This window comes from Argopecten irradians, chromosome 3 (genome assembly GCF_041381155.1).
Source record: "Argopecten irradians isolate NY chromosome 3, Ai_NY, whole genome shotgun sequence".
Classification (NCBI taxonomy): Eukaryota; Metazoa; Mollusca; class Bivalvia; order Pectinida; family Pectinidae; genus Argopecten; species Argopecten irradians.
In genome coordinates this window covers 63603442-63617915 of record NC_091136.1, presented here as the reverse complement: position 1 = coordinate 63617915, position 14474 = coordinate 63603442, and the positions used below count along the sequence as shown (strand labels likewise).

At 35.4% G+C, this 14474-nt stretch overlaps 1 protein-coding gene across 1 annotated transcript in view; it reads right to left on the bottom strand.

Annotated features, from left to right (window-relative positions):
• LOC138319339 (centrosomal protein CCDC61-like) overlaps positions 1-14474 on the bottom strand; it is a 42557-nt gene that overhangs the window by 11524 nt on the left and 16559 nt on the right. Inside the window, exons 7-13 of the mRNA XM_069262420.1 lie at positions 12808-13024; positions 12481-12560; positions 12033-12298; positions 10564-10642; positions 1782-1873; positions 507-542; positions 31-155 (exon numbers count right to left, since the gene is read on the bottom strand). Of these exons, the coding sequence (XP_069118521.1) occupies positions 31-155; positions 507-542; positions 1782-1873; positions 10564-10642; positions 12033-12298; positions 12481-12560; positions 12808-13024 (895 nt within the window). The remainder of the gene's footprint in view (positions 1-30; positions 156-506; positions 543-1781; positions 1874-10563; positions 10643-12032; positions 12299-12480; positions 12561-12807; positions 13025-14474) is intronic.

Sequence of the window (14474 nt, the reverse complement as noted above, 5' to 3'; positions counted from 1 at the left end):
ATACTTAAGGATGTATACAATCTGACTTACCACATCAGGACTGGATAGATAAGGATTGGACTGTTTGTTCCGTGCGTAATTTTTGTTGTATGTCCGTAAGCGTGAGTATGACGAGTCTGACATGCCTCCATCACTTAACTCTCCAGCACTTCCATCTACATGACAAAATACACATTCAAACAGGATTGGTAGCTATTCCTTTAGTTTAGCAAATTCAGATTTCAGTCTAAATTTGACACAATGCTGAATCTTTTGAAGAGATATTTTAACTAAAGATCTGCTCTAACATAACATATTTTCAGATCATTTAATATGGTAAGAACATCTCATCTGATGGTATGTACAAGAAATTCTGATCATAAGATATGTGTATATCTCTAGCAAGGCTATGACTGATCATAAGACATGTGTATATCTCTAGCAAGGCCATGGCATTTAGCCTTTGATATATAAAATTTAGGATTAGAATAATACATTATAAGAAACCACAATCAAACATCACTTACAAGATGATCCTCGTGATCTGTTTCGACTGCTTGCTGCTGTAGAAGTTTAAGATAAAATATGTTTGGATCATCCACGATATTAAAGAACAAGAGGCCCATTGGCCTTAGCGGTCACCTGAGTTCGGATACAAAACGAAACACTATATATTGGTCCATCAGACTTTTGAAATCATTCATAAATTTGACTTTTTAATCTATGAAGAGTACCTGGTTCCATCAAATCTGTGAATTCAAAAGAAGATTTTTGGGAATTTTAGTCATTTTTGACCGCGTTTGGCCCCACCCCACTTGTCCCTGGGGGTCAGCGAGGGACGATGTGGGTATGTTAAAATGCTATATCTCAGGGTAATAATTCTTACAAAGTTTTACTCATTTTCTATGAAAATTGAGCAAATAATGCTCATAAATTTAAAGTGTTTTTCCTATATAAAATATAGTAAATTTGATCCCCTACCCAAGGAAAATCTAAGATCCCAGGGCTATGAAATTCACAATTTTCGCAAAGGGAGTTAAGTCCTATTCATCTATGAAGAGTATCTGGTTCCATCAAATCTGCAAATTCAGAGTAATTTTTGAAATTTTAACCATTTTGACCCCTTTTGGCTCTGCCCCTCTGGCCCCTGGGGGTCAGCCAGGACTAATATGGATAAGATGTTAAAATACTATCTCAGGGTAATAATTCTAACAAATTTTGACTCATTTCCTATGAAAATTGAGCAAATAATAGTTATAAACGTGTTTTTCCTATATAAACTATAGTAAACTTGACCAATCAACAGGGGGGGAAACATGAGACCCCAGGGTCATATAATTCACAAATTTTGTAAAGGACCTTATGGCCTTTCCATCAATGAAGAGTATTGGATACTACCATTTCTGGAATTTCAGAAGAAGATCTTTGAAATTTAGGCTCTTTGACCCATTTTGGCCTCATCCATCTTGCCCCTGGGGGCTGGGACCATGTAATACACAATATTGGTTGACTTTTGGCCATGGAAGGTTTCTGCAAAATTTCAACAAATTTGGTTCAGCAGTAAAAATTTAAATTGTTTATCGCCATACGACGGACGACGATGGACAAAAGGCGATTAGAATAGGTCACTTGAGACTTCATCTAAGGTGACCTAAAAACAGGATGGTTGGTGAAGAAAAGAGCAGAATTGCCATTCATCATTTAACTTACATAAAACTTTGATATTCATTAATATATTGTTTACGTTCCCATAATAATTTTAAAATTTCATGAAAATGAATATGAGAATGTGTATGATGTACCTGAGAGACGACTAGAGTTTATCCTGGAGGTGCTTGGTGACTGTTTTGATCTGTTAGAACTGCCCGATAAATTAGACTTCACTTGTCTCTGTCTGTGATATAGTCACAAAAAAACAAAAATATCAAATGAAATGCAATGACATAATACCATTGTTAAGAAGGCCTATTTTTTCTGAAGAAATATGTAAAAATTGTAGTCTATTTAGAACTTACACAATATGTCAATTTTGAGATACAAAAACGACATGGGCAGGGTTGCCACCCTCCAGAGATGTCAAAGTGGGAGATGTTTCTGCTTTGTGCTTTAGATACGCCAAAATCTTTATCATTTGAGCGCTTGAACCGGTAGGAAAATGACAGTATAAGCGCAAAAGGGAACCAGATTAAGAAAAAAACCAATGAAAATATGGCAGGAGTTTACATTGCAACTGTGAGAACTTTTGACAGAGATGTTGTTGCTGCCTGTACTGTAACAGAATGCCCGAGTGAATAGATTAAAGATTAGTTAGATTCTATAAACGTAAATGGCGAAAATGTGATCGATGTGGTTGACGTAAAATTACATGCATCATAGAAAATCCGATACTTAAAATCGCAAACCTATATTCTTTTCTGATTATTGACATCACATTCAATGTTTTTTTTTTTTTTACTTTGACTTCATATCATGGCAAGAACATGATCAATGTATAGAATTTATCTCCTTCCAACTTTAGAATGCTTTTGTATTGATTTTTTTTAATTTCTAAGATGAAAGAAAGGCACAGAAACTAAAATTGGAATAAATGTACTTGAAATAATATGATGCATAATAATATGATCATGCACGGCATGGGAAGAGCGAAGCTCTACTTGTTTATTTTATTTTCTATTTCATGTAGCTAGAAGACATAATTTAGAAATAAAAGGACGTACTTTAAACTATAGAAGTATATGACACCAGGACATAGTCATTCAGATCCCCCGCCAATGGAGATATCAAAGCTGAAGTAAGTTTGATTGTGGAGACTTATGTGTATGGAAAAAAAACAGGAAAAAGGAAGTTGAGCTAAAGAAAGATGGAGTATAATTCAAGTAGAGCGGGGCTGCAATTGTTGAATCAGGTATACAGCCTTGACATTTATATTAGACTATATACACAAAATGGGTGGAGTTTTGCAAAGTAACATTTACCATTTACCATGCTATTTTCAGCAATGTTTCCATGGTAACGGAAAAAGTGCAAAAAATGAAAACCTAAAAATAGCAAAAGGTACTACTAGACCATAAAAAGAAAGTGTCTATGAAGTTTCGTGGAAATATCTCTTCCGGTTTTAGAGTTATGCTTCGGAAACGAATCTGTTACAAAAATATAATATTTTCAGCAATGTTTCCATGGTTATGGAAAAAATGCAAAAAATGAAAACCTAAAAAAAGCAAAAGGCACTACTAGACCATAAGACCAATGTGTGCATGAAGTTTCGTGGAAATATCTCTACTGGTTTTAGAGTTATGCTCCGGAAACCATTCCTACGGACGGACAGACAAAAGGACAGACGGACGGACAGACGGACGGACGGAACCCATTTGTATATCCCCTGCCAACTTCGTTGGGCGGGGGATAAAAATAATTGTCTAGAATTAACTCAAAGAAATGAACTCAAAGATTTGGATTTCTCTGTGTCCATGCATGGCCTGGAGTGCCGCGTACACAAATCTTATGATTTTGCAACATTTGTGTTCATCTTCGCTTGGTAGATAATTTGACTGCATTCCATAGCTTTTAATTTTCAAGTCTTATTATTATTATTTGAAAAATAATTTAAAAAAAAATCTTTTTTTAATTATTCCTGTTATGCATTTGCATTAATTAGATATATATTTGGGGAGAGCAGTACCAAAGCAACGCATAACCGGAACAGGTTAAACCAGTACAAAATTTTTTTTAGACATCCATGCATGCAGGTCATTGATCTCAATATGTAGACTACTTTTGCTTATGTACATGTTACCGGAACAGAGCTTCTCTCTTATGAACAGTTTTGTGTGTGATAAGTCTGCCAATACTCAAATTAGTACTCATGATTATATCTACACTGTGATTTTTAATATTTGATATATTTAGGGATTTCCATTCAGGATGGAAATCCCTATTGTTATTGTTCTGTTTTTTCTTCTTATTATTATTATTATTTCCACGAAACAATCTTAACACTTTTTCTCACGAACGGAACAAGGTACGGCGCTCAAATTTGGACACGTTATGTACGTACATGAGTGCTTGAAACATACGTTCGATTTTGTACTATAACGTTCAAGGTCAAGGTCACAGACGTAAAAAAACGTTTTTTTAAAACGAACTTTAAACGCTCATAACTTCATAACTGTACGCTGTACATCGTCCACGTTTAGTTATGCAGACAGATCCTGACATTTCGCGTGCTTTTCTCATGCCATGTTATCAGAGATTATGTCAAGGTCAAGAGTCGCTACGGGGTCAAGCAAAGGTCAAAAATGAAATTTGTCGCAGAAAAGTTTTGAAGAGCGCATATGAAAGAACATGCTCTCAGGCAAATAAAAAGACCAATTTCAAGGTCATATGTTTCAAAATGGTGGAGATAGGGGACATCGAAAATCGAAATTTTAGTTTATATTTGTTCTTGCGCGAGACGTTTCAGCGCCTTTAAACCTGTATGTACAGTGTTGATTTTTCATACCTATGTTGTATTAACTTTTGTCTTCACAAGTTATTTATTTTTAAGGGGTTATATAGAAAAATGGCGGAAATATAGCTCTCCAAATATGGCAATTTGTTTCTTTTTCTTATTTTTTTCCGTTATTTGTGAGCTCGTAGGGCCTTTATCATCTCATGTAGAGTGTTGATGTTTTGTAAATGTAAGCTTTAGCCTATTGTCTGTACAGGTTTTTAATTTCAAAGACATGAATTTGAAAATGGCGGAAATATAGCCCTCCGAATATGGCGTTTCGTTCATTTTTTAACGTAAATTTTAGCGTAATTCATGAAAATTCAAAGAGAAATGTTTTGAAATGGATGTGAAAGAGCATGCTTTCAGACACATAAAATGACCAATTTCAAGGTCATAAGATTCAAAATGGCTGAGATATAGGACATCAAAAATCGAAATTTTAGTTTATATTTGTCATTGCGGCACGCATTTCAGCGCCTTTAAACCTGTATGTACAAAGTTGATTTTTCATACCTATGTTGTATAAACTTTTGTCTTCAAAATTAAAGGGGTTATATAGAAAAATGGCGGAAATATAGCTCTCCAAATATGGCAATTTGTTCCATTTCCTTATTTTTTTCCGTAATTCGTGAGCTCGTAGGGCCTTTATGATATAATTTAGGGTGTTGATTTTATGTAAATGTAGACATTGATATATTGTCTGTACATGGTTATAATTTCAAAATCAAGAATTTGAAAATGGTGGAAATACACCCCTCCGAATATGGCGTTTCGTTCACTTTTTTAACGTAAATTTTACCGTAATTTAAGAAATTTCCAAGAGAAAGGTCTTGAATCGAATGTGAAAGGGCACGCTCTCAGACACATATATTGACCAATTTCAATATCATATGATTCAAAATGGCTGAGGTATAGACCATCAATTGTCCTTTCAGCGATTTTATTTTGTGCGTTGGGTGTTGTGTATGTACAGTAGTTGAGATTACATGATGTGGCCTGTGGCCAAAGGGAGATAATCCGTATCTAATACTAAAACTCTAATTGTACGAGTTATTCCCACGAGTTATTCCCCATTGGTCCATGATCTTCATAAGAAAAGGAGAATTTTTGCACTTTAAAAAAAACCTGAAATTCTAATGTGTTTACCTATTCATTATCAAAATTGATATTTTGAACCTAAATCTCAATCTGAATTTCCAAATTCATATCATGGTTATCAATGAATAATTACCTGTCGGAAAACATTTTTACTTTTGAAATTCAAGATTAGCCAGCCAATCAGCAGCCGGGTTAAAATTCTGTCCTGGGCTCAATCTTCTATACACACGGGCCGTTTCGAAGGTCTTTTTTTCATTTGGCTGGTTGTTACCTATACCCAACTTGAATACTTTAATGTCGAGATGTTTTAAGTTCTACATGAACAATGTACACAATCGCCGTGTTTGCGTTAATACACGTACATGTACATGTGTAGCTACACCGCATGCATGGGAGGCCGTCCTAGCTATTGATAGGACGTACATTTAATCTAAGAAAGGCAATGCACAAACCCAATAACTGACAGGTTCAAAACCTTTTATGTGTGTGGCAGAGCTGTCACCTGTGACACCGGATGTTTAAGCAAAACCGGTGCTATGTTGGGGAAAATACCCGGCAGTTTTGAAACCACAGAACCAAACAAATTCACATCAAAATTCTTTACAAATTTTACATCTACATGTATTGCCCGACCCACACATTAACCATTAACTGATGTACCCTGAATATATCCAATCAGCAGGCTCCGATATATTCACCTCTCTATGAAATCTTGTGCCCAAAAGGGGATTCCCCTAAATCTGTTTTTCGGTTGGACCAGACTACTTTCGTAAGAAACGTTTTCTGATTAATGTTGAATGAGATCGTCCGTCCGTTCAAGAATTCGACTTGAAGCGAAGGAAAAGAGCATTAAAGCAATCGTCTGTTCGCTAACATTACTTATATCATTACATAGGTGGAAATCCCGTGTTTTGATCGCGATCAAATCTAGTTACATTTGATTTTGTGTGACTCTTAAACATTCGTATTATCAAATTTGCATACTTGAAAATTCACATTTAAAAAAGTATTTTCATGTACGCAAATGCACAGCTTGTGTTTTATTTGGTGTGGCATAATTTTACAGGTTCCCAATATTGTAGATCTTTATATCTTTGAACATGAACTTGTACAACATTCTTCAGACAACAATTTAGTCTTTCAGGCAAGTCAATAGCACAGAGGCCAAAAATGTTACAGTCAAACCTCGATGATTCGAACTTCGATGAATCGAATTCCTCGCTGTATCGAACTTTTTGTCTGGTCCCGAATTTCTTCACTATATAACATTACTAACTAACCCATGTATGAATCGAAGTTTTATGAATCGAAGTTCTCGATGTATCGAACTTTTTTCATGGACCATTTGTTATAGAATCATAGGTAACTGACACTCGATGATTCGAATAAAAATTTACCTGTACAGATCAGGTGTTCGCCGATACCCCGCGGCATGCTGTCACACCTAGCTGTCTCGCGACGGCCCTTCGCCGGACAATAGGGATTATGACAGCTTGTGTTGCTAGCTTGATACCATCAAGATAATTAATATCACTAATCAGGCCGATACTCAGTGCTTTCTTTTTACAAGCTGCGTTATTAAATTATTAGTACGGCAAAGATACAGTTAGTACCATTGGTAGCGGTTTGTAGAATTTACGGAACGGTAAATAGCGAGCCACATTATTAGTAACTCATACTCAAAACTGTTACATTGCACAACTTTGGCATAAATACTGGAGCAAATCGATCATTCTAAATCAAAGTATTTTGTAGGTGTTGTAGCGCTTTCGGTTCCTCCTTTTTAGTTTCGTTTTTACAACGTGTTTTCGTTTTTATATTCATTCCGTAATATTTCCGTAATATTTACCATCGCTTAAATAGTCACCAAACGAACACTTGTACATGGGTTAGGCCTAGTACACGTAAGTCTTGTTTATAATATACATATGTATTGCTAACGATAGCAATACATGTGATTAATTGCATACTTCGTTTTTTATTTTGTTTTGCTTGTGGTACAATGATTATAAAGTTTACGGAACGGAGACGACATGTACATAACTACCACAGTTGGTCATGGTTAAAAAACATCGGTCTAATTTCAACCACGAATAATTCAAAGTCTCGATGTTTCGAAGTTTTTCTGACGGTCCCTTGAACTTCGATACATTGAGGTTTGACTGTATTTATATCTTTTCTTTTGACTCTCAAACCTAAAATGCTACAACCTGTATGTACATAAAACATAAATATAATGGATTTAGCCTTGTCTTTGTGTTTGTATGCATCATGTTCTCATTCTTGTCAATTTTTTGATACTGCTCGCCCCATTTTTTTTTTGGAAAATGAAAATTAAAAAAAAAAAAAAAAAAAACACCCTCTCGCCCCAGTTTTTTCCTCCAAAATCCTGAAGAATTATTTTTCAAATTGGTGTAGCCTAATTGAATTAATTAAACATGTTTTACAATTATGGATAATGAAGCAATGTACTTAATTTTCATAACAACATAAGTACTAATTTCAAAAAATATTTTCAGACCTGTTTCACTAATAGGCCTAAATGTAACTTTAAATCTAACCTGAGAGAGAGAGAGAAAAAAGTAAAATTTCATTGAAATTTGACTTATTTAAAGGGACAATACACTCAGGCTAATTCTTTTACATAACCAAGAAGCAAAATATGGTATAAATGTATTGTTCTACATTTCTTATGAAACATATAACATAAAATATTGACAAATTCCATGTCATTGTTTAGTATTTTAATTAATATCATTGAAATATCAAACTACATAACCACTGATAAGATGATAAAATTATTTTTAGGCAAGACAATTTACCTAATAAGGTAAACACACTACTGTCAAGAGCGATTTGAGCAGTTCTAGACAAAAGTTGCATTACTCTACGAGCAAGGGACAGGGTTCGGCATACAAGAAGTTCGACCACAATGTGTAATTGCGGACAGCGAGCGAGTTTGAACATCTACACACATGTCACAACCATGGGCTTTTCAGGCATATCACAGTAAAACTGACTGATCTAATTTCCATTAGATCTCTGGGTTTTTCCCGATTTATGTACAAATTTTAATGTTCTCTTAGACTGAATTGTCCATTTAAATTCAAAATTTACTATTATTTCTATCATTATTTTATCAATATTTTGTCTCAAATTTACACCAAATTTCTGGAAAAATAATCCCATTTCTTTTTTCTTAAAGTAAAATCCTGAAAACTTATACCAATATCCGGATCTAGCTATTGCAATTACCCAAAATGGCGGCCATTTCGATTGCAAAGTTTGTTTACATTGGAAAGTTAGCCTAGGCCTTTTAAATATTCAAAACGTGAGTAAATCATTTACAGTTATAAGCAGTGTTTGTTTTTGAAGTAATACTCATTATCTATAATACACAACATTCCTTGAAAGGCCAGATGATTGTTTCCAAGCGGCTGGTTGACCTCCTACGTATGTACGTAACACGAGCGAATGTGACACGAAGCCAAGCAGGCTGCTAATTAGGGCCGCTGGGGTGTTAGCCAGGTAGTGTTCACAACTCTTTTGTTTACTTATCTATCATACCAGTGCCCCACTGCTCCACTGCCTGGTGGTTTGTTAAGTTATGCCTAGGGCTGACAAATTTTATTTTAATAATTAAACCGTATGAAAAAAAATCTGGCTTTGCTGCTGTTTTTGGTTGGTGGGAGGAATTATCGTAAAATGTGAGTTTTCGTCTCACGTCGCCTGAGGTAAGTCTTTGTGGGACAAATTATTCAATATTGTGAGTCTCCCACCGAGAATGTGAGAGGTGGCAACCCTGCATGGGTGAAGTATGACTTAACATTGACTAGTCTCACCTTCCAGTGATTGTGACATCATAAAAATCACAATATATTGAAAACAAGAGATCCAAGAGGGACCTTGGCGCCCACCATAGAATGATCTATGTCTGACAATGGAAAGAGGGATCTTTTCCCTGCTTTTTCAAGCATACTACATATGAAATTTTAAGACAGATCGCTTCATTACAGTGGTGAAATCCAAGATGGCGGCTGGTTGGCCATCTTATTGACGGATTAGTCCCAAAGGTACTATGCACAACTAAGGCCCAAGGGAATCTACGCATGGAATTTGAGAGATATCCCTTCAGTAATTTCTGACAAATAACGATAACTATCAAAATCCAAGATGGCGGCTGGTCGGCCTTCTTGTTGACCAATCACTTACCAAATGCAATATGCAAAACAAGGGCCCTACATAGGGGAACCTACATATGAAATTTGAGAAAGATCACTTCATTACTTTCTGAGAAATAGCGGTAACAAACTTTAACTATCAAAATCCAAGATGGCCGCCTGGCTGCCATCTTGTTGACTGATTGGTCCCAAAATGCAATATGCACAACTAGGGTCCTAGGGAAACCTACATATGAAATTTGAGAAAGATCCCTTCATGACTTTCTGAGAAATAGCGGTAACAAACTTTAACTATCAAAATCCAAGATGGCCGCCAGTCGGCCATTTTGTTGACAGATCGGTCCCAAAATGCAATATGTACAACTATTATCCTAGGGGTACCTACATATGAAATTTGGGAAAGATCCCTTCAGGACTTTCTGAGAAATAGCGGTAACAAGAATTGTTAACTGACGGAAGGACGGAAGGAGGGACGGAAGGACAGACGGAGGACGGATGGAAGGACGGACGGAGGATGGACAGACGGAGGATGGACGGACGGACAGACGGACCACGGACGAAAGGCGATTTGAATAGCCCACCATCTGATGATGGTGGGCTAAAAATATCACAATCAGAGGAAGGTTGGACTAATTGACGTTAAATTGTACTTCACCTTCATTGTTTAAATTATGTATCTCAACCCCCCTCCCATATTACAGCTATATTTGATAATGTCAATACAAAATTTCATTAATCTGGTGAACACCCATTGACTCAGATGAGCAGAAATAACGACTCCCATTGAGTAAATATCAATACAATCCTTTCACTCACTTTTTTAATTTGTTCTCTGTCTTCCGCCGTTCTTGATCTTTGATATAAGCTGAAGGATCAAACCTTGGATTTCTGGCACCTGTAAAGTACAAATATATATAATTGGGTGAATAAAGTTATATCAACTGTTGTTTTCCATATAACACTGCATCCTTACAAACATATGTGTACAGGTTATGAATTACTTTAAGTAGTAAATATAGGGTAAAGATGTATGTGTTATTTGTTTATGTTTTGGTGAACATTCGTTACTGTCCTTGTAACTCTATGTGTTATTTGTTTATGTTTTGGTGAACATTCGTTACTGTCCTTGTAACTCTGTGTTATTTGTTTATGTTTTGGTGAACATTCGTTACCGTCCTTTAACTCTATGTGTTATTTGTTTATGTTTTGGTGAACATTCGTTACCGTCCTTGTAACTATATGTGTTATTTGTGTATGTTTTGGTGAACATTTGTTACTGCCCTTGTAACTCTATGTGTTATTTGTTTATGTTTTGAGGAACATTCGTTACTGTCCTTGTAACTCTATGTGTTATTTGTGTATGTTTTGAGGAACATTCGTTACTGTCCTTGTAACTCTATGTGTTATTTGTGTATGTTTTGGTGAACATTCGTTACCGTCCTTGTAACTCTATGTGTTATTTGTTTATGTTTTGGTGAACATTCGTTACCGTCCTTGTAACTCTATGTGTTATTTGTGTATGTTTTGGTGAACATTTGTTACCGTCCTTGTAACTCTTATGTGTTATTTGTGTATGTTTTGGTGAACATTCGTTACCGTCCTTGTAACTCTATTTGTTCTTTTTGTGTCTTGAAAAAGCAGCAGATCACCAAGACAATTTGACAATATTTTGTTCACACTATAAGAATTACTTCTTTACCCTATAATATATATATATATATTGTCCACACTGTTAGAATTACTTCTTTACCCTATAATATATATATATATATTGTCCACAATGTTAGAATTACTTCTTTACCCGATAATATATATATATATTTTGTCCACACTGTTAGAATTACTTCTTTACCCTATAATATATATATATATTTTGTCCACACTGTTAGAATTACTTCTTTACCCTATAATATATATATATATATTGTCCACACTGTTAGAATTACTTCTTTACCCTATAATATATATATATATATTGTCCACACTGTTAGAATTACTTCTTTACCCTATAATATATATATATATATTGTCCACACTGTTAGAATTACTTCTTTACCCTATAATATATATATTTTGTCCACACTGTTAGAATTACTTCTTTACCCTATAATATATATATATATTTTGTCCACACTGTTAGAATTACTTCTTTACCCTATAATATATATGTATGCATAACATAGTTTTTGATTAGTTTAACATACCTTTTTTTTCAAAATTTAAACAAACATGGCTTTCAACAATTGATCATCAGAGTGTCATATTTTGTATTGATACACACTAACCTGCTGGGGAGGGAGAGGGTGTGCGACTCCGAGGCTTGGTGAAGGAGTTTCTGTACGAGGAGTTACGACTCCGGTCTGGTGCCGAGGAGGGGCGATCTCGATCTCGGGACAATGACCTGTCTCTGACCGACAATCGGTCACTAGACCATGATCTATCCCTGGACAGTGAGCGTTCCCGTGAGAGTGATCGTTCTCGAGAGGAAAATCTGTCACGTGCTGGAGGTCGAGATGATCTTTGGTGGTGGACTGGGGGATGTATTCTGTCTCTGTGATAACAAAGTTTGTGGTGTTAATGTTAATTCTATAATAGCAAACACTCCACAAAAATATTAGTGTTAAGTCATTAACAAAACTTAACAATAATCTTTTTCAGAGACTATGATTGCTGTCATTGTCATGGAGAAGAAACTGCCGGTTTAATGTCTTTGTAACATTCAGAAGTAGTTACCTTTTGTACATGGCGAGTTCATTGGTTAAGCTCTTTACTCTTACTCGAAGATTCCTCTCGGATGCCCTCAACTCTTCAACCTATGTAAAAAGATAAAGTATGCAAAACCAAATCAACAGGAAAAGTTTTAATTGACATGATATTCTAATAGTAAAATCCGTAAATTAAACTAAAAGACACATTGTCACATCCTGCATACTTAAGAGGAAGTGCATTGAAATTTATATCATATATGTATGTAAGGAGAGGATGTCCTAATAGTCTTCAACCTACATGCAGACTAATAAAGGGTTAATGAGGAACTCCCTGTAATTAAGCCTGAGTTACCTCCTCCAGGAGATCCCTATACTCCTGGCTACGTTTACTGGTAGATCTTTGATGTCGCGTCTTCTCCTTCATCAGTTCCTCCTCTAGACTCTTACTAAACGTCTTTAAAGCCCGAATCTCTTTTACAGCATTTCCAGATGATGTGTTCTTCATCTCACGTCGGTACTGTAGGAATTCAGCTTCTGTCTCCTCCTTTTCCTTCAGAAGTGTCTTATAACTAGAACAGGTGACACAAGTTTAAATCTCAGTCATGTACTACTCTCAATTCATTCAGCAATAATTCTACATTATTTACATCAACAGTTAAAGCGAATAGTCGGGCAAAGAAGGGCTAAAATCGGTAAAATGGTGTTAATATATCCAGTATAATTTCTTATGAAATAGAAAAATAAAATCTCCCATCAAAATCGCTCTGTATGCGAAGAAATTAATATTTATTATGGGAATCCTAATGCGTCCTCCCGACCGGCTATCAGTGCAGTTCAATCTTAACGCATGCGCAACATCCACCACTCTCCGTAGTAAACAAAACATGGCTACCGTAGTTTTGAACCAAAAGGTTTCCGCCAAAACAACCAACTGACTCACCTAAAATGCGAAAGGAAAGGCAATGGAGCAGCGACAATCCCAACAAATGACTCGGTAAACATTACGACGCATGGAGAGTGTTAATACAACTTGTTATAGTGAAGAGAACAGTTCAAACGAGCACGCGGCTCCGGACCGCTACTGTACGTACCTAGGCCTACTACCCGGTACTAACTGCTCAGCTGATAGTGAGTGAGTCTTCGTATTTTGATCATTATGTAAATAGTCCCTAGCAGTATTTTTTCATGAATGAGTGGTCACATATGGTCACATGTTTTATACCTGTTCCCCAATCGCGTAAAACGTAACCCTGGGGTAAATAGCGGTTCTTTCGTGGGGCCTCTTTAGGGGTAATGAATGCCCTGTATATTTATAAAATGTACCGTTGTAATGCATGTACAGTTAGAATGTAACCGCTAGTGCATTATCAAGCTAAGATTTGTTTCAATTAATCTATAATATTATGCTACCGGTCAATTCATACAGTTCTGATGTATATATTTATAGATTTTTAATTTGTAAATTATTGTTCTGTACATGTTCTGGTAGTGTTATACACATACATGTACATTGTACGTAGGATTTACATTGTAGGTTAATTGGTAAAATTGTATTGTATATGTTCTGATATACACATACACATATGTACATGTAGGTTTTAGCTTGTTCTTTAGATATATTTGGAGGGCACATACAGTATTATTTCTGGTCATAATAATAAATAGTGTTTGTATATTTATTACAACTGTACCTGGTTCATGTGTATATGACAAACTTTACAGAGTTGAAATGTACTGCAGCCATGTATCATTTATAATTATTCTGAATTTTTGTTGGAACTATAGATAATGAATTTTGTATCTTTTTTGAAACAATATTTGATTCTATCAAATGCATCAGTGACACATTCACAACTTAAAATAAAAAAAAACCTGTAGAATGAACCTACATTTATTCATTTATATGTATTTGAAATTCATCATTTCAATTTTTGTCATATTCAACAGATATAAAAAATTGTTGGTTCTTTTTTTTTCAGGCACCATGCATGCATAGTGACATGAATACAGAAAGTTCAT